The 18,480-nt window shown below is 44.9% G+C and overlaps 1 protein-coding gene across 1 annotated transcript in view; it reads left to right on the forward strand.

Moving 5' to 3' along the window:
- The window catches only part of UROC1 (urocanate hydratase 1), a 177,938-nt gene that overhangs the window by 99,450 nt on the left and 60,008 nt on the right, over positions 1-18,480 (forward strand). Inside the window, exons 2-7 of the mRNA XM_038772226.1 lie at positions 2,342-2,524; positions 7,003-7,133; positions 10,173-10,266; positions 14,682-14,741; positions 16,686-16,814; positions 18,391-18,452. Coding sequence (XP_038628154.1) covers positions 2,342-2,524; positions 7,003-7,133; positions 10,173-10,266; positions 14,682-14,741; positions 16,686-16,814; positions 18,391-18,452 — 659 coding nt within the window. The remainder of the gene's footprint in view (positions 1-2,341; positions 2,525-7,002; positions 7,134-10,172; positions 10,267-14,681; positions 14,742-16,685; positions 16,815-18,390; positions 18,453-18,480) is intronic.

Here is an 18,480-nt window from a genome sequence, read left to right on the forward strand (position 1 = left end):
GAGTCTTTACTCATACTCCCAGTAGCTTGAACTGACCGTATATTTTAGTGCTCAAGTCCAAACAGGGTTGGGGCCTCTGGAGGTTGGAGCAGAAAAGGCAGGTATGAAAGCCCACCAGAGGTGGAGAGGAAGGGCAGAGAGAAAGGGGAACAGACAGAGACAAAGAGGAGGAGGAGGGGACAGAGATTTGAATATATAGGTGGAGGTAGGGTGGCTCAGTGGAAAGAGTGTGGGCTTGGGTGTCAGAGGTCATGGGTTCTAATCCCAGCTCTACCACTTATCAGCTGTGTGACTTTGGGCAACTCACTTAACTTCTCTGTGCCTCAGTTACCTCATCTGGAAAATGGGGATTAAGACTGTGAGCCCCATGTGGGACAACCTGATTACCTTGTATCTCCCCCAGCGCTTAGAACAGTGCTTGGCACATAGTAAGCACTTAAATACCAAAATTATTATTATTAGGGTGGAGGGCAGAGAAGAAAAGAGAAAGAAAAAGGGAAGGCGGAACATGGGGAGTTCTGTGCCTGCCTCTGCTCAGCTCATGACAACACTAAATCCCAGGTCGTGATGGCAGCGGCAGTATTCATTCATTCATTCAATCGTATTTATTGAGTGCTTATTGTGTGTAGAGCACTGTACTAAGCGCTTGGGAAGTACAGTGTTGGTGCCGTTGCCCAAGTTGTTTCTTGGAGGTTGCTGTTGGAGTCAAAAGCATGTCATACAGGCTACATTGGAACCTCCAGGAAACAGCTTGGGAAGCACCATTTTAGCCAAAGCAATGACAGTGGCAGTTGCTGTTGCTGCTGAAGAGGAGGACGAGGAGGAAAAGGAGAAACAAAAGAAGGAGAAGAAAAGGAGGAGAAGAGACCGAGGAAGGAGAAAAGAAAGATAAGGAGCAAGAAGAGAGAGACTTCTATTTTTTTCAGTGGTATTTGTTCAGTGTTTACTATGTTCCAGGCACTGTACTAAGCACTGGGGTAGATACAAGCTAATCAGGTTGGATACAGTCCCTGTCCCACATGGGGCTCCCAGTCTTAATCCCCATTTTAACGATGTGGTAACAAAGATGCAGAGAAGTTAAGTAACTTGCCCAAGGTCACACAGCAGACAAGCAGTGAAACTGGGATTAGAACCCAGGTCCTCTGACTCCTAGGTCCGTGTTCTTTCTACTAGGCCATGCTGCTTCTATTCCAATTTTTCTCCTTTTCTGAGAAATGTGCCTTTAAGTGCACAGCAGTGAACAGTGATGGGATGTGTCAGTGACTACTGCAGCCACAAACCAGAGGACATTCTCTAGGGAGCAGCCTATGAATAGGGACAGGGCTGTGAGATGTGTGTCAATCTTCCGTCATATACCCCACCCCGGGCAGATAGGCCATCAATAAGATCATTTTAAGGCAACAATGCTGAATAATAATCATCCCAATTCTTCCCTCAGCCACAGGCATCAGACTTCAAATAGAAACTCCTGACCATTGACTTTGTCCCTCCATCTGCTCTCTTCTCCTTACTTCTCCACGCTCTTGTCTCACTCTACCCTAGTTCTCCCTCTTCATTTCCCTCAAGAGAATCTAGTCACTGTGCCTCTCTCTCATCTCTGATTTCTTGCTCAAAACCCTTCCGCCTGCTTCTTCACCAGACCATAGCAAGCCCCATCACCCCAACCCTTCTGAAGCCACAATTCATCCAGGAAGCCTTCCCCAATTAATTCTCCTCTCCTCCAGGTTTATTCCCTTTTATTCCCTTAACTACCACTACAGCACTTTGCGCTTACTGCATACTTACGCAATTCACAGTCTAAGGGGAAGGAAGGTATGATTACTCTGCACACAGTAGATGCTCAATAAATACTATTGATTGATTGAGTCAGTCAGCGTTTACTGTGGGTGGGGTGCTGAATTGGGTGCTATGGAGAGTTATAGAGGAAGAAAAGTACTTGGTGTCTGCTCTTAAGGTCCCTGTATGTATATGTCCTCCTCTTTCACACATTCTCTCTCTCTCTCTCTCTCTTCCTTTCTCTTTTTTTCTGCTTTTTGGAACTCTACCCCTAGAGACCCATCCCCTGTTCTGCTTTGCCCTTCAGATAATATGGTCACTTTAAATACTCCCCAATGTAACTGATTGATAAAAATAAACACACTATTTGCCAAGGTATGCAGAGGAACTCAGGGGACAAACATCAGGGCTGTGAATAATTGACTTCCCAAGGGGGATTGGTGGCCAATGAGAATGGCCAGGGAGAGTAGGTGGGAGCTTAGGTCATGAAAAACCCCAGGATGTTGTGGTTCTCTGTTGGTTCCCCTCATCCATTAATACTCCCACTTCTCTACCTTCCATTCAGATTCCAGGCAATTGCTCGTGTTCCAGGCATCTAGATTGGCTCCTCTCAGCAGCAGACATGTCCAGCCTGGAGCAGCTTTGTCAGGGACTTCCTCTCAGTCCCCTCCCTGAGAATAAAGGGCGAAGAAGTGGAGTGCCCCATGCCCCTGTGAGAACTCCAAACCTGAGTCTAGAGGAGGAAAAGGTAAGATGGCTTGGGCTTACCCTTTCCTACCCAAGCCCACGGCTACCTTACTGTTGCTTTTTCCCTCTAATCCCTCTTTTTCTCCCCCACCTCTCCCACCTTCATCCTAGGGGACCTCCAAAGCAGTGGGGGTCTGGAGATTAGTACTGGGTGAGTCTCAGGGAATCTTGGGATCATAGCAGTGTGTCATGTTTCTGAAGAACAGGGATGGCTGGGGCCCTTTTTCTACTTTTTCGTGATCTTTCCGGAATCTCACTTGTTTAGACGTTGTCTCATTCCTCAGCCTTTCCTGCGGGTATGTATCCCTTTACCCGAGAATTATGACCACATGAAAACAATGAGTCCACTGGGGACTTTCAAGCTGTAAAGACATAGATGTGGCCTATATAACCTCAGCATCCCCCCCCTCCCCAGGATGCAATGCATGTTTGAAAGCTCTCCTAAAACAAGACTTAACTTGTCCCAAGGTCAGCTCCAGAACCTCCTCAAATTTCTCTCCAAAAGAAATGTATAATGTACCTGGAGAAAGTGGTTGTTTTTCCAAATTGCACAATCTGCTCTAATGCAAACGTCAAGCATTTGGGTTAATGATTTGTTCTACCTTGGGCAACTGTCCTGATTGGCTCATCTTCTCATGTTCCTCTGTCACTCCCTTGAATTAGAAACTGGGTAAGAAAGGAAACTGAAGATGTTCTCTCCATTTAGTGTTCAAGTGGATTTTGAACTTGATTATCATAAAAATGGAAATACTTCATCTTCTAGGAAGGATTTTGGCATCCATGTGAGAATCTTTGGGTGTGCTTAGGGATCCTCCCTTTCTCATCACACTCATAAAAAAGAGAGAGAGAACAGGATCACAAAGGCCGGTCCAGCCTTCAGAAGACTGCAAAGCAGTTTTCATGTGGACAAGGAGGCACATGTGACATCACATGCATTACTCCTGGCAGGCTATTTAATGTGATAATGTCACATTTTGTGGAAGTTCAAGTGGTCCTAGAGTGCTAACCTCGGGGGCGGGGGGGGTGGGGCAGGTGAAGAGAATCCCTGCCTCCCCCAGCCCCACTAGCCCCAGAGCTGTTTCGTTTCCCTCCCAGGTCCATATGAACCACGGAATTCAGCAGCAGGAGTCATGGCAGAGGGAGGCCTGGAGCTGAAAATCTAAAAAACAGACATAGGAGTGTCCGTTTCTCTAGTGGAGCAGGACAGGGGACAGGGTGTCTGAAAATTGGAATTCCTGGTATAAAACTGGACAACTGACCACCGTATCTGTAAGGCTGTTGTGGCTTCCAGCCTGCTATTTGGCTGTGAGATCTGGACCTAATACAGGAAACATTTCCAGCTTCTGGAGAAGTTTCATCAGCTTCGGGTACCAGCCGGACTCAACATCAAATGGAAGAACCGAATTACTGCTACTGAGATCCGGAAACACAGTCAGCTCACCAGCCCTGAAGCAATGCTCACAGCAGCACAGCTCCCCACTTCCTGTCTTCTTTCATTTCTTATTATGCCCCACCTGTATCTTTTTTTCCAACTAAGCCTCCCTCACACACCTTCCTCCTCCACCTCCTCCACCACCTTCTGAGCCACTGGGCAAGTTGTCCCTTATCAGGAGACAGTATTTCTGCTCCTGCCTAGCCAGCCCCATTCTCCATGCCCCCTCTTTTAAAATTGCAACTCGAGGCCCAGCTTCTCCAAGAAATTACCCCTGATTAACTCTTCCTGCCATTTTCAACCACAATTTCCCCTCAGTGCACTTGGAATTACTTGTTATTGTTTTTTAATGGTATTTGTTAAGGCATTGTATTAAGCACTGGGTAGATATAAGATCGTATTTGTTGAACACTTTGAGCACTTCGTACTCAGGTTGAACATAGTCCATGTCTCACATGGGGCTCACGGTCTTAATACAGATTTTACAGATGAGGTAACCGAAGCACAGAGAAGTTAAGTGACTTGCCCAAGGTCACACAGCAGACAGGTGGTGGAGCTGGGATTAGAACCCAGGTCCTCTGACTCCCAGGCCACCTTGCTTCTCTATATACAAGTATATGTATATATGAAGCGCTTAGTACAGTAAGCGCTTAGTACAGTGCTCTGCACATAGTAAGCGCTCAATAAATACGATTGATGATGATGATGAAGGTATTCATTCATTCAAACATATTTATTGAGTGCTTACTGTGTGCAGAGCACTGTACTAAGTGCTTAAGGTATGTTTTAGCATTTATTTTATGCTTACTAGTATTGACTCCCTTATTAAAATGTATACTCCTTGAGGACAGAAACCAACTTTATTTTGTAATATAAACCTTGCGAGCCTAGCATAGAACTATGGATCCTGTGGAGACTCAATAATTCATTCAATCATATTTATTGAGTGCTTACTGTGTGCAGAGCACTGTACTAAGCGCTTGGGAAGTACAAATCTGCAACATATAGAGATGTTCTTTACCCAACAACGGGCTCACAGTCTAGAAACTAGAGTGAAGCCAGGTCTCCACTAGAAAATTATTTAAATAATTCAGAACATAAATACACTCATGAGTCTGAAATCACTAGATCATTGAGGCAGAAGTAATTTTTTTGCCTAGCGTATATCTGGCCAAATTAATTTTTTTTTTTACCTTTACCACAGTCCACTCACCAATTTGTACCACGTGTAATTACTATTTTTTGGTTTATGCACCAAGATTGAAGATAGATTTCAAAGTAAAAGGCTATAATTTCTAACACTATCTTACTTTCAAGTGCTCAGTACCGTACTCAATAAATCCAACTGATGGATTGAAAGGAGTAGCTCTTTTTAAGCAGAAGCTTCATAAAGCTCTTGAGACAAGGAGGCAAAAGATTCAATTCACCTCTACCCACTGTGCTGTCACGCATAGCAAACAGCAGCTTCTGGGACATGAAGGATCCTGATAGGTTCTATAAACCTTGACCCAGAGTGGCAATGAATTTTTGTGGTGAGGGACAGACAGTTTTTGTAGAAAAAAAAGAAATTAGAGTTAGGATGGGCACAAGTTCAGAAGCTGAGGCTGTAGCCATGGAGTCCAGAACACTCCACCTTCAGGGCTTCTGAGTTTGGTCCTCCCTCCCCTACCCCGACTTACTATTGCTGAGGGAAAGTCTTGTCCTTCAGGAATGGAGTGGGTAGAAGCCAAGTTCCCAACTTTTAGATCGTGACTAGCCCTGGATTATCCCCAGGTACCAAAAGTTTTAGATGTTACTTGGTTGCCTTAAAGGGGTGTGGTCTGTTCTATCCTTCTTACTTTTTCCTTCCTACCCACTTGCCTGGGGGAGTTTGGTCACTGTACAGTGGAAGTGAAGGTGGGGCAAACCAAGCAACACCCCTCCAGCTATATATATATATATATATATATATATATATATATATATATATATATATATATATACACACACACACACACACACACACACACACACACACACATACACACACACACACACACACACACACACACACACACACACACACACACACACACACACACACACACACACACACCCAACTCTCTCATTTGGCCAACCAGGGCCCAATGTACCTTGACTTTACAATAACATAAAAAGAAAAGGCCATATACTTGACAGGCATTTCTAGGTATCTGCAGGGCTATATAAATGTGAAATATTAATTAAAAGCTATTGCAAAATATGCTGAAGGAGCACCAATATTTACCTTATTCACCTCCTATATTGTAAGGCAAGGATAGTGTCTACTTATTCTAAAGGCTTAATACAGTGCTCTGTACATAGTAAGAATAATAATAATACTGATGGCATTTGTTAAGCGCTTACTATGTGCAAAGCACTGTTCTAAGTGCTGGGGGGGATACAAGGTGATCAGGTTGTCCCATGGGGGGCTCACAGTCTTAATCCCCATTTTACAGATGAGGTAACTGAGGCACAGAGAAGTTAAGTGACTTGCCCAAAGTCACACAGCTGACAATTGGCGGAGCCAGGATTTGAACCCATGACCACTGACTCCAAAGCCCGGGATCTTTCCACTGAGCCACGCTGCTTCTCCAAGCGAGAAGCAGCATTGCCTAATGAATAGAGCATGGGCCTGGGAGTCAGAAGGACCTGGGTTCGAATCCCTGCTCTGCCACTTATCTGTTCTGTGACCTTGGGCAAGTCACTTAACTTTTCTGTGCCTCAGTTACCTCATCTTTAAAATGGGGATTAAGACTGTTAGCCTCATGTGGGACATGGACTGTGTCCAACCTGATTAGCTTGTATCTACCTCAGCGCTTAATACAGTACCTGGCACATAGTAAGCACTTAACAGAGTCCATAAAAAAGTAAGTGCTCAATGAATACCATTGATTGATTCATTGATTAAGCACAGCATCCCTGAATTAACTGCTGTCTCGAGTATCATTCCCACTGCCGTGAACCTGACATTTCTGACAGTCACCCGCTTAGAAATACTGCTTTCTTCTTTCCTCTTCCTCTGGCAGCTGGCACTGAGGAATTCCCTCCGCTACTTTCCTCCTGAAGTCCATGAGGTACTAGCACCAGAGTTTGCCGAAGAACTGAGGTGCTACGGGCATATCTACATGTACAGGTTCTGTCCACAGATCGAAATGAGGTAAAGATATTTGGGGAGGGCACATGGGGAAGAAGAGATGGGAAGGGGAGGAGTTGTAAAACACTAAGAGGTTCACAATGTAGGCCTGGGAGTCAGAAAGGCCTCGGTTCTAATACCGGTTCTACCACCTGCCTGTTGTGTGACCTTGAGCAAGTCACTTAACTTCTCTGTGCCTCAGTTACCTCATCTGTACAACGGGGATTAAGACTGTGAGCCCCATGTGGGATATGGATTGGGTGCAACCTGACTAGCTTGTATCTGCCCTAGCACTCAGTACAGTGCTGGGCACATGGAAAGCACTTAGCAAGCACCAATAAAGAAAGTCTGTGGTGTCTCCAGACTTGGAAAGTTTTAAGAATACACAACCTTACGTTCTGGGTAATTGAGTCATTTGGCTGCCCAGATGACATTTTGAGGTCCTTTCCCCCCCCCCTACTATTCTACAAATGTTTGGAAAACATCGGCTTAAGGATAAGACCAGAACTGCTGTTTATTCAGACTATATTCTGAGGGGTTTGCAACTAAATGTGTTTTACCTGAGCTGAAAAGAGAGCAGGGTTGTTTGGAGACCTGAGAACCAAACCTAGCTCCTAGGCTGTCTACACAAATATATTTATTCATTTAGTCGTATCTATTGAGCGCTTACTGTGTGCAGAGCACTGTACTTAGCACTTGGGAGGGTACAATGCAACAGTAAACAGATACATTCCCTGCCCACAACGAGGCTCAATGGCTTGACTCTAGGCCCCACATAGCCTTTCTCCATTCTGTTCACATAGCCAACATTAGTTGCTGCTGGCTGCTCTTGAGACTTGTTTTCACAATTCATGAGTTCTACTCGCAGTCTGAAAATTTCATGGAACAGCCAGTTTCACTCCAGTAGCCAAGACCTTCCCTGAAGATACCTGAGCTGCAAGTAAGCCTGAGCCAGGGCGAAGCATCTTCCTCACATTTAGGGTCATTCAATCTCCAGTACAAACACGCAACAGAGAGCAGGCCATATTTAAGGGAGCTCATATTTTGGGATAAGGTATGGGACCTCCAAGGAGTGGGGCCAAAAGGTACAGAAAGACACAGAAAGAGACAGAGGAATCTAGGGAAAGAGATTCAAAAAGATTTGTAAATCATTTTTGCCTGTCTGTACTTTTGGGACTGTAAGCTCCTTGGGGCAGGAAACATGGCTCTTGCTTCTTCCATACATCAGTTGATTGAGAGAAAAAAAGAGTGAGAGGGAGTGGGAGGAGAGAGAGATATAGAGAAGGGTGGTCAGAGAGGGGGGATGTCACCCATCGCCCGGGGACAGGTTCGTTCAGGAATTGGTGTGGCGATCGGGGGTAGAAAGGCTGAGTTTTATACAAAATTTATTCTGTGAAGTGAATTGAATTATTTGATTATTTTGGACACAGTGATTGAATTATTTGATTCTTTTGGATGCGGCGAATTGAACTATTTAATTATATTAGAGCTTCCCTATGGGAGGAATATACTTATGTGTTACTCATGTGGTGATACACCCAGGAGGAATTCACTTATGGCTTGTTTGCACGTGGTGAGGTGGCTAGCTCCCACCCATGAATGCTTCCCACTTGGGAGGAATCCATTTCTGCCTTACACACCCATGGCGAAGCACCTAGCTTCCAGCCCCATGAGTGTTCAGCGGGACACTGACCCATCCCACAGCTCCTCAATTGGTGCAGGTAGAGCGGGCAACTCATGCTCGGGCAGAGGTGACTCGCAGCCGGGTACTGCAAGTCTCGATCCACGGCACAGAAGATCAGAGGCTGCAGGTATTTATCACCTGTGCTCCTAGGCCATTCTAGCTTCCGGCCTCAGTTTATACAATCTCCCCCCTCCCCCCTCCTCCATACCTAATTTGATTGGCACGGGGGTGAGGGACGCCTTCTGTATTCCCGGCTTGGGCTGTCAATCTAGCAGTTTTGGTTGTGGGGGTGGTATCCCACCCACACTTCTGAGTTCCGCCTGTTGGCTTAAGCGGTCACGAGATAGCATTTGACCTTGAGATGGTGGGTACCCCGGGTTCACCTTGGGACAGGGGGTTAGAAAGGAGAGGTGGGAGACATACATGCTCATTCACATCAACACACACACTTACAGATTGTACTCATCCAAACACCGTTGTTTCATTTTTTTATTACTGTCACTTGGGTCATGGAAGCAGACATCACAGTTGCTGCCTTCCAGTTCATTCATTCATTCAATCGTATTTATTGAGCACTTACTGTGTGCAGAGCACTGTACTAAGCGCTTGGGAAGTACAAGTTGGCAACATATAGAGACAGTCCCTACCCAACAACGGGCTCACAGTTCTGGGGACCCTCAGATCCCTTTGGGGTGGGAGTGTCCTGAAGAGATGGGAACCCAGTTCTGTCTATATCCTCCAGATTGGGTGACTGTATTATCAATCAATCATATTTATTGAGTACTTACTACATGCAGAGCACTGTACTAAGCTCTTGGGAGAGTACAGTATAACAGAGTTGGTGGACATGTTTCCCTGCCCACAACGAGCTTACAATTTTGAGGTGAACCTGAGTAGTGAAAACTCGTAGAACTCGCCATTCAATTAAAGTCTGAAGTAGCAGCTTGGTCCGTGAAGGCCTAGCAGATGAGTTTCCTTGTTCCCACACTAATATGTGAGTCAGAGACCAGGCTGTCTCCCAGAACTCTGGGGCTGGATCATCTCAAGAGCAGCTGAGTGGCCACAGGCCATCTCCAGTCCATAATATATGGTTGATGGCTATCAGGTTTGGAAACAGGCATGATATGGATATACGACTAAATTCGGGGGAGATATGCCCACAGCTTATCAACTGACCATTTAACTCTGCTCTTGGAAGCAAGGTTTATGTTCTCCACTAGGTCACCAGCTGGGTCTAGAAATGTGCATAAGTGATTCCAATTTGTACTGAGGGCATTGACTTTCTTTTTGAATCTAGGCTAGGAGATGCTAATCATTCCAGCCTTTCCTTTTTCCACTCAATCATTCACCAATCCTTCTCCTGTGCATGTCTGTTTCAGGGCCTATCCGATTGACAAGTACCCGTGCAAGATCAAAGCGGCTGCTGCAATAATGCATATGATCATGAACAATCTGGATCCTGCAGTGGCTCAGGTAGCAAAGTTGCTCAAATGGAAAGTTAGATTTTACCTGCCCTGCAGAGATTGATGTGGAAACGATAGCATTCTGGCTGGGTACCCACAAAATTATTCAGTTAAACCCAGGCTCCTCAAAGGTGTTTTGATTTGAAGAACCTGGATATTTCTGAACTATTTTTTTATTTCATCTGAACCACCTGATGGAAGAGCACAGAGTTGAGAGTCAGAAGACCTTAATTCTATTCCCAGCTTCACCATTTGCCTGCTATGTACCTCGGGCAAGTCATTTAGCTTGCCTGGGCCTTAGTTTTCTCATCTGCAGAATAGGGATTAACTACCTATTCTCCTTCCTACTCAGATTGTCAGTCCCATGGGGGACAGGGACTGTGTCCCACCTGATTATCTCATATTTATAATAATGATGGCATTTGTTAAGCCAAGCACTGTTCTAAGCGCTGGGGTAGATACAAGGTAATCAGGTTGTCCCACGTGGGGCTCACAGTCTTTTAATCCCCATTTGGCAGATGAGGTAATTGAGGCACAGAGAAGTCAAGTGACTTGTCCAATGTCAGAAATCTGATCAGTGGTGGAGCTGGGATTAGAACCCGTGACCTCTGACTCCCAAGGCCGGGCTCTTTCCACTAAGCCACGCTGCTTCTACCCCAGTGCTCGGCACATAGGAAGCACTTAACAAATACCACAGCATGGCGTAGTGGATAGAGCACGGGCCTGAGAGCCAGAAGGTTTTGGGTTTTAATCCCCGCTCAGCCATTTATCTGCTGTGTACTTTGGGCAAGTGACTTTACGTCTCTAGGCCTCAGTTACCTCATCTTTAAAATGGGGTTTTGAGAGTGTGAGCTGAGCCCCACATGGGAAAGAGACTGTGTCCAATCCGATTTGCTTGTATCCACCCCAGCGCTTAGTATATAGTGCCTTGCACATAACAAATATAATTATTATTACTGCAATTATTATTTGTATTATTATGCATTATTTGTTTGAAGAGTATCTTTAGATGCTGATTATCTGAATAATTTGGTGTCTAAATGTATGCTAAAGCAGATGGGCCATTTTGAATTTAAGATCTAAAATTGTACAAGAAACACTGTCTCTTTGAGGGGCAGGAAAATTATTTCCACCAACTTAAGTCTCAGTTTGAAGTTCTAACCAGTGCTTGTTGGGATTTTGAGAATTTTAGAAGTCACAGTGGATAGTCATTCATTCCAAAGTGAATTTTTCTGCAGAAAATGTATTTAGCCATACAGGGCCAGGCTGCACTCAAGGCTGGACAATCACTCTGGAGCCTGGTAGGTGCCATAAACCAGAAGGCCCCCATCAAGTCCTGTTGCCAAGCCCACTTCTGGAATCCTGAGATCTGCCCTTCTATCTTCCCCAACCCCCTTGACTGATGAAAAGCACTTCAGGCTTTTCCAGTTCCCCATCTCCACACCACCACCAATCCAGGCGGCCCAAGAACAATCCCTAGAATGGCAGCCAGTCTGCATCTGAGCCAGGGAGGACGAATGGCAGAAGAATCTAGTAGAAAGAACACAGGCAAGTGAGTCAGAGGACCTGGGTTCTAATCCTGGCTTTGCCACTTATCTGCTATGTGACCTTGGGCCAATCATTAAACTTCTGCACTCATCTGCAAAAGGGGGATTCAATACCTGCTCTCTCTCCTACTCAGACTGTGAGCCCCATGTGAGATCTGATTATCTTGTATCTACCACAGTGCTTGGCACATAGTAATTACTTAACAAACACCACTGTTATTATCATGGCAACCAAAATTCTGGCTGATGGGACTGGTCTCCCCACCCTGAGGTCCCGCTTTTGGCGGAGTAACAGTATGGGTGCTGCAGTCAGCAACCGGTAGTCCAAAGCACCAAGATAGCAGCAGGGGAACTGGCTGATCAGGAGCAGCCTTCCCCACTGATTGCCCGATGCTGCAGCGATCCCTGCTTTAGGCATCAACTTTCAAAGTCATTTCTGCCGCGACCTCTAGGGAGCAGCTTGGAGTCGTAGCAGAGATGACCTCAGGAATCAAGGTCAGCCACCAGGAACATGTGGCCGCAGAGCAGCAGAGGGAAAGGCTGCCCTGCAGTCACAATTTTCCCTAGGATGAAGGCATGGCCCAAGAGGCTGGAATAGTGGGAAACAGAGCAGCTGCAGGCTTGTCCCTCCCCCAACTGCATCTTCCCTGCTGTGGCCCTGCCCAGAGCCCGGAGAGGGACAAAGGGGAGAGAAGGAAAAACGGGAGAGAGGAGCAGAGACAAAACAGACAAAGGGAAAGGAATAGAGGTGAGAAGGGCAAAGAGTCGAGAGGAAAGACCCTCCCTCCCCAGCCTCTGCCCCCAGTGCTCCCACTCCTATATTTTCTGTAGGTCAAAGTGCAGAAGGAAAGGTGAGGCTTTAGGGCCAGGGCCAGTGTGAGATTAGAGTGAGAGAGAAAAAGAAAGAAAGAAAGACAGAGACAAAGACAGAGAAGCAGAGAGAGAGAGAAGACAGATGCAGAGAGACAGAGACACACAGAGACAAAGACAGACACAGAGAGAATGAAGATACACAGAGACAGACAGATAAATAGAAACAGATAAACAGAGAGAAACAGATAAATGGAGAGAAACAGAAAAACAGAGAGGAAAAACATAAACAGAGAGGAAGAAAAGAGAGAAAACCAGATAGAAAAACAGAGGGGAAAAAAAGAGAGAAAAACAGATAGAAATAGAGAAAAACAGATAGAGAGAAACATAAAGATCATAGAAAAACAGGGGGAGAGAGAAATAGAGGGGGGAGAGGGAAACGGGAGGGAGAAACAAAGACAGGCAGAGAAACAGGTAGAAAAAGGCAGAGAGAAGCTGACAGAGATAAACAGACAACAGAGAAATAGAGACAAGGACAAACAGAAAGACAAAGATAGGCAGAGAGAAACAGAGAGATGGAGAAATAGAGACAGACAGAGAAAAAGAGAGAGACAAAAGAGGAAACTGAGACAGGCAGAAGGAAGTACAGTGACTGGAAGTCTCACTTTAGGTGGGGCCATCCCAATTTTGGGGGCTTCTGTCCACCGCCAAATTGCCTAAGGTGCATCCCACTGATGGCATGGCTTTTTACCTGGGTGATGGGAGGGCGTGGTGCTGTAGGGAGGAGAAGGAAAACAAGGAAGAGGTATTTGCTTGACTATAATGGCGCCTGTTAGGTCAATGCTTGAGTAGGCATTTTGATATATATGTGCCCAAATCCCCTATCTATCTGCATATGGTCCCACCAAGGGATGACACAATCAGGGCAGTTACTACTGCCACCTCCACCCAAGACTTCCACCATGTAGCCCTGAAGGAAATACTACAAAACAGCTCAGTTCACCACCACTGCTGCCAATTGTGTGTAGTGCTAGATCAATAAGAAGCCACACGTGGAAGTTCTACCTGGGATCCGTAGACTTGTTTCCGACTTAGCTCTAATTTAACCCAACTCACTTGTCTCAATGCCAACTCCAATGAATTGCAATGCAGTGACCAGTTAACTAGTTCCCATTTCGTTGGCCTGATTGTTAAGTCGTGGGTCAGATCTGTTCAAATTTGTGATTGCCTGCAATGGAATTCTCCTGTGGTGGACACCATATCAAAAATCTCAATAAGGGCTAATGGGAGAGTTTGAGAGAGAACAGTGTGGCATTTGAGGGACAAGGGGAGAAAATGGAGCTGCTCTTTCCCACTTCCCTCATCTCCCCAAGGCCCTGATCTTCTTTTTTTTTATCGTCTCCTATCCTCACCCACCCCATTCTCCCCGGGGCTCTGGCCGGGACTCCAGAAATGCAGTAGTATCAGCTATGATTCCTCTCTGGTTGGAACAGTGAATTTTGTGGGAACTTACTATTGGGTCTGGTCATAAGACTGTTTCTAGTGATAAAAATTCCCAGAATTCACTATTTTAACTGTGATTTGTGGTCCAAAGTGGTGATAGGATACATGAAAATTCATATATAATTGTCTAGCCAGTCAAAGGAACCTTTTAAATTGAATGGTTTTAAATTGACAAAAAGAGATTAAATTTTGTCATTTCTGTTTTAATTACTATCATGCTGGCTTAGTCTATAATCCAAGAGAAATGGTGAAATGTGTTGTTTTCAAAGCTTCAAGAAATTGCTAAAAATTTGATGTTTTTCTATAAAGTTTCTCTGATTCCCAAAGTTCAATTCGGTGCAGAGATTTCATCCAGAACAGATCTAAGGACAAAAAAAATCCCTTTTGGAAGAGTTTGTCTTTCAGCTAACGTGAACTAACTCTAGTATATGCTATTTGAATATTCTGGAATATGTCTAATTACTAATAGCTTGCATTTAATTTATTATTGGCTAATAAGGTTCGCAGCAATGAAACAGTTGGAGAAAAGCACAGTCTGGAATGCTATTTTTTTTTCATTTTCCAGTTTCCCCAGGAGCTTGTAACTTATGGAGGAAATGGACAGGTCTTCAGCAATTGGGCTCAGGTATGGTGGATTTTCCTCTTGGGAAAGTGGTTTCATTGTTAGGGTGTTGTTCCATGTATTCTATTTAAGGTTTCTATTTCTGTCCTTGGGCCATAAGGGAGACATTGTTGTTTTGTGGGTAGAACGTAGGACTGAGATTTGGAAAATCTGCCACCCCCAAGTGCAGTCAGATCGATTATGCTTTTCCCTCATCTACTTGCTTTTCCCCATAACTCCCTCCCCCGTCACAGTGGAACTCTATCCCCTCCATTTCAGCATGAAGAGGAGTTCAGTGCATATATTCTTAGCTCTGTGTCTTGGAGACTGCCTTACTGGCCCCCTATTTGGTCCAAGAGGAGAGTAGAACTCCTTGTTACCAGTATGACCTACCCCACTGGGTAACTGGGTTCAAAATTGTGGAGAGATGCAGTAGTGTATGTATGTTATAAGTGGCCAAACAGAGTAAAGCAACATGAATACTGTGAAAGGACAGACACTTGATTTGTAAACATTCCAAAGTGCAAAAGAGGTCATGGAGGACATGAGTGATTGCCCCAAAAGCCTTCTGAAGTGAGCTCCTAGCCTCACTCATCCCAGGCCTCTGACAAGACCTGAGAACTTCCAGTCAGGGCCGAAAAGGTCCAAAATGGTGGCCCTATAACCTGCTACTCTTAAGATTGATAGCTCTTGGAAGTCTGTTCTCTTGGATGTGGGTTCTAATCCTGGCTTTGCCACTTGTCTGCTGTGTGACCTTGGGCAAGTCACTTAACTTCTTTGGGCCTCAGTTACCTCATCTGTTAAATGGGGATTTAGACTTGTGAGCCCCATGTGGGACAACCTGATTACCTTGTACCTACCCCAGCGCTTAGAACAGTGCTTAACACCTAGTAAGCGCTTAACAAATACCATAATTTTTTTCCAGTCTCCTTTTCTCCCCAATTTCTGTCCTCTTTTTGCTCCCACATTCAAAATGAAAATAGGCCCTCTGCTCAAAAGAATGGTATATGGTTTTCACCGTTATGTTTGGAAGAGTTTTTCATAATCACAAAATCTGGAAGTTTTTGAAAGCCAATTGATCTTTTGGGAAACAGAAGACATTGAATTGGATTTAGGATTTTGTTCATGAATAACTTCTGATGTGACCTTGGGCAAGACATTTAACTCTCAGTCAAAAATGGGGATTTACTTCCCAAGTGCTTAGTACAGTGCTCTGCACACAGTAAGCTCTCAATAAATATGATTGATTGATTGATTGATTTAAGCAATATGCTGATTGCTTTTTGGCAAGGTGGAATCCTAAAATTTGTGACCATTCTGTCTAATATATAATACTTGGTCATTTTGAATAGCAAGCATCTTACCTAGCTTACATTCTAGCTTGTTTTTATTTTTAATGATATTTTTTATATTTCCATTTATTTAGGACTAATGTGAACAGGGAGAGGGAAAAAAGTGTGTGTGTGTGTGTGGTGGAAGGCAGGGAATTTGGCAGGGAGGTAGAGGGGTGTCATAACAAAACATTTTGTATTTGCCTTTGAGAAGGGGGCCAAAAAAACTACTGAAGTATAAGCCCCCATTTCTGATGCTCTGCAGGCAATGAGTCAATAAATATTGATTTGACAAAAGCAAACCAAAATGATTTATCCTTGAGCTGAAAGTGGGTTTCAAACTGCTTAACTGACATGCTGGAAAGTTTCACTGTGATTTTTGGTTGGAGAAAATTAATCTCTTTTTTTCTTTGCTGTTGGGAGCAGTCAGGACTGATTCTCTAATTTATAGCTCTTACTAAACTGTGTCCTTTAACCTGACTCAGGATGTGGTATGGTTTCTGAAAACCATTTATCTATAAATACTATACACTCCTTTGTGCTGGGGTTTTACTACACCATCTCGACGGTGCACAATTAAAGATCAATGCTGGATGGAAACTCATTAAACCATTTCTTTCTTCCTCTTGCCCTTCAGTTCTGGTTGGTTATGTTCTACTTGTCAGAGATGACTAAAGAGCAAACCTTGGTCATGTACAGTGGACATCCCTTGGGCCTCTTCCCCAGTGATCCCAGTGGACCTCGTCTAGTCATCACCAACGGAATGGTGGGTATGAGCAGCCTTTGGAATTCTCGTGTCTATCAGAAGTGACCTGCACGGCACAGTGAAAAGAAGAACCAAGTGGATATTACCCATTGGCCAACTTGTACTTCCCAAGCGCTTAGTACAGTGCTCTGCACACAGTAAGCGCTCAATAAATACGATTGATTGATTGATTGGCTGACGTGTTTCCAGTCTCATTTTTATTGGAGTGAAATCCAACCAGATAGGCTCCCACCCTGGGGGTCAGTGGACACAGGGTTGGAGGGGTATTGCTCAATCAGTGGCATTGATTGAACACCTGTTGGGTGTGAAGAAGTATACCAAGAGCTTGGGAGAGCACTGTATTAACTGACGTTCCAGGCCACATGGCTGCCAACATCTCTGGAGCTGGCAGCATTGTAGATGAAAAAAATCAGTGCTGATTAGTGAACATAAAGCCACTGACTTTCTCAGATTGACTGTGGCCTTCAGTGGCCAACTGTAGGAGTGGCCGCGTGACTTCACCCTTGACGAATCTGACCTTTGAACACAGACGTCTCAGACATCTTCAGTCTGAGGCAATTGGGCAGTTGGGCAATCAATCAATCAATCATATTTATTGAGCACTTACTGTATGCAGGACACTGTATTGAGTGCTTGGGAGAGTACAGCATGGCTTAGAGAAGCAGCATGGCTTTGTGGAAAGAGCACGGGCTTGGGAGTCAGAGGTCATGGGTTCTAATCCTGGCTCTGCCACTTGTCAGCTGTGTGGCTTTGGGCAAGTCACTTAACTTCTCTGTGCCTCAGTTCCCTCATCTGTAAAATGGGGATTAAGACTGTGAGCCCCATGTGGGACAACCTGATTACCTTGTATCTACCCCAGCGCTTAGAACAGTGCTTGGCACATAGTATGTGCTTAACAAATACCATCATTACTACTTAAAACACAATAATATAAGAGACACATTCCCTGCCCAAGAGGTCCATTGCCTTCTCCAAGTCATGGGACTTGGACTTCTACAGCCCAGCCCGCACCCTCCGCTCCTCCACCGCTAATCTCCTCACAGTACCTAGTTCTCGCCTGTCCCACCATCGACCCCCGGCCCACATCATCCCCCGGGCCTGGAATGCCCTCCCTCTGCCCATCCGCCAAGCTAGCTCTCTTCCTCCCTTCAAGGCCCTACTGAGAGCTCACCTCCTCCAGGAGGCCTTCCCAGACTGAGCCCCTTCCTTCCTCTCCCCCTCGTCCCCCTCTCCATCCCCCCCATCTTACCTCCTTCCCTTCCCCACAGCACCTGTATATATGTATATATGTTTGTACATATTTATTACTCTATTTATCTTACTTGTACATATCTATTCTATTTATTTTATTTTGTTAGTATGTTTGGTTTTGTTCTCTGTCTCCCCCTTTTAGACTGTGAGCCCGCTGTTGGGTAGGGACTGTCTCTATATGTTGCCAATTTGTACTTCCCAAGTGCTTAGTACAGTGCTCTGCACATAGTAAGCGCTCAATAAATATGATTGATGATGATGATGGGACTGGCTTCCACTGGCCAAAGTCTCATTATGCAATAGTTTTTTGTTGTTGTTTTTTTAGGTCATTCCAAATTATTCCTCCAGGAGTGAGTACGAGAAACTGTTTGCGATGGGAGTCACAATGTAAGTTGCCAACTTCTTATGCTGTCAA

The sequence above is a fragment of the Tachyglossus aculeatus genome, chromosome X1 (genome assembly GCF_015852505.1).
Source record: "Tachyglossus aculeatus isolate mTacAcu1 chromosome X1, mTacAcu1.pri, whole genome shotgun sequence".
Taxonomy (NCBI): Eukaryota; Metazoa; Chordata; class Mammalia; order Monotremata; family Tachyglossidae; genus Tachyglossus; species Tachyglossus aculeatus.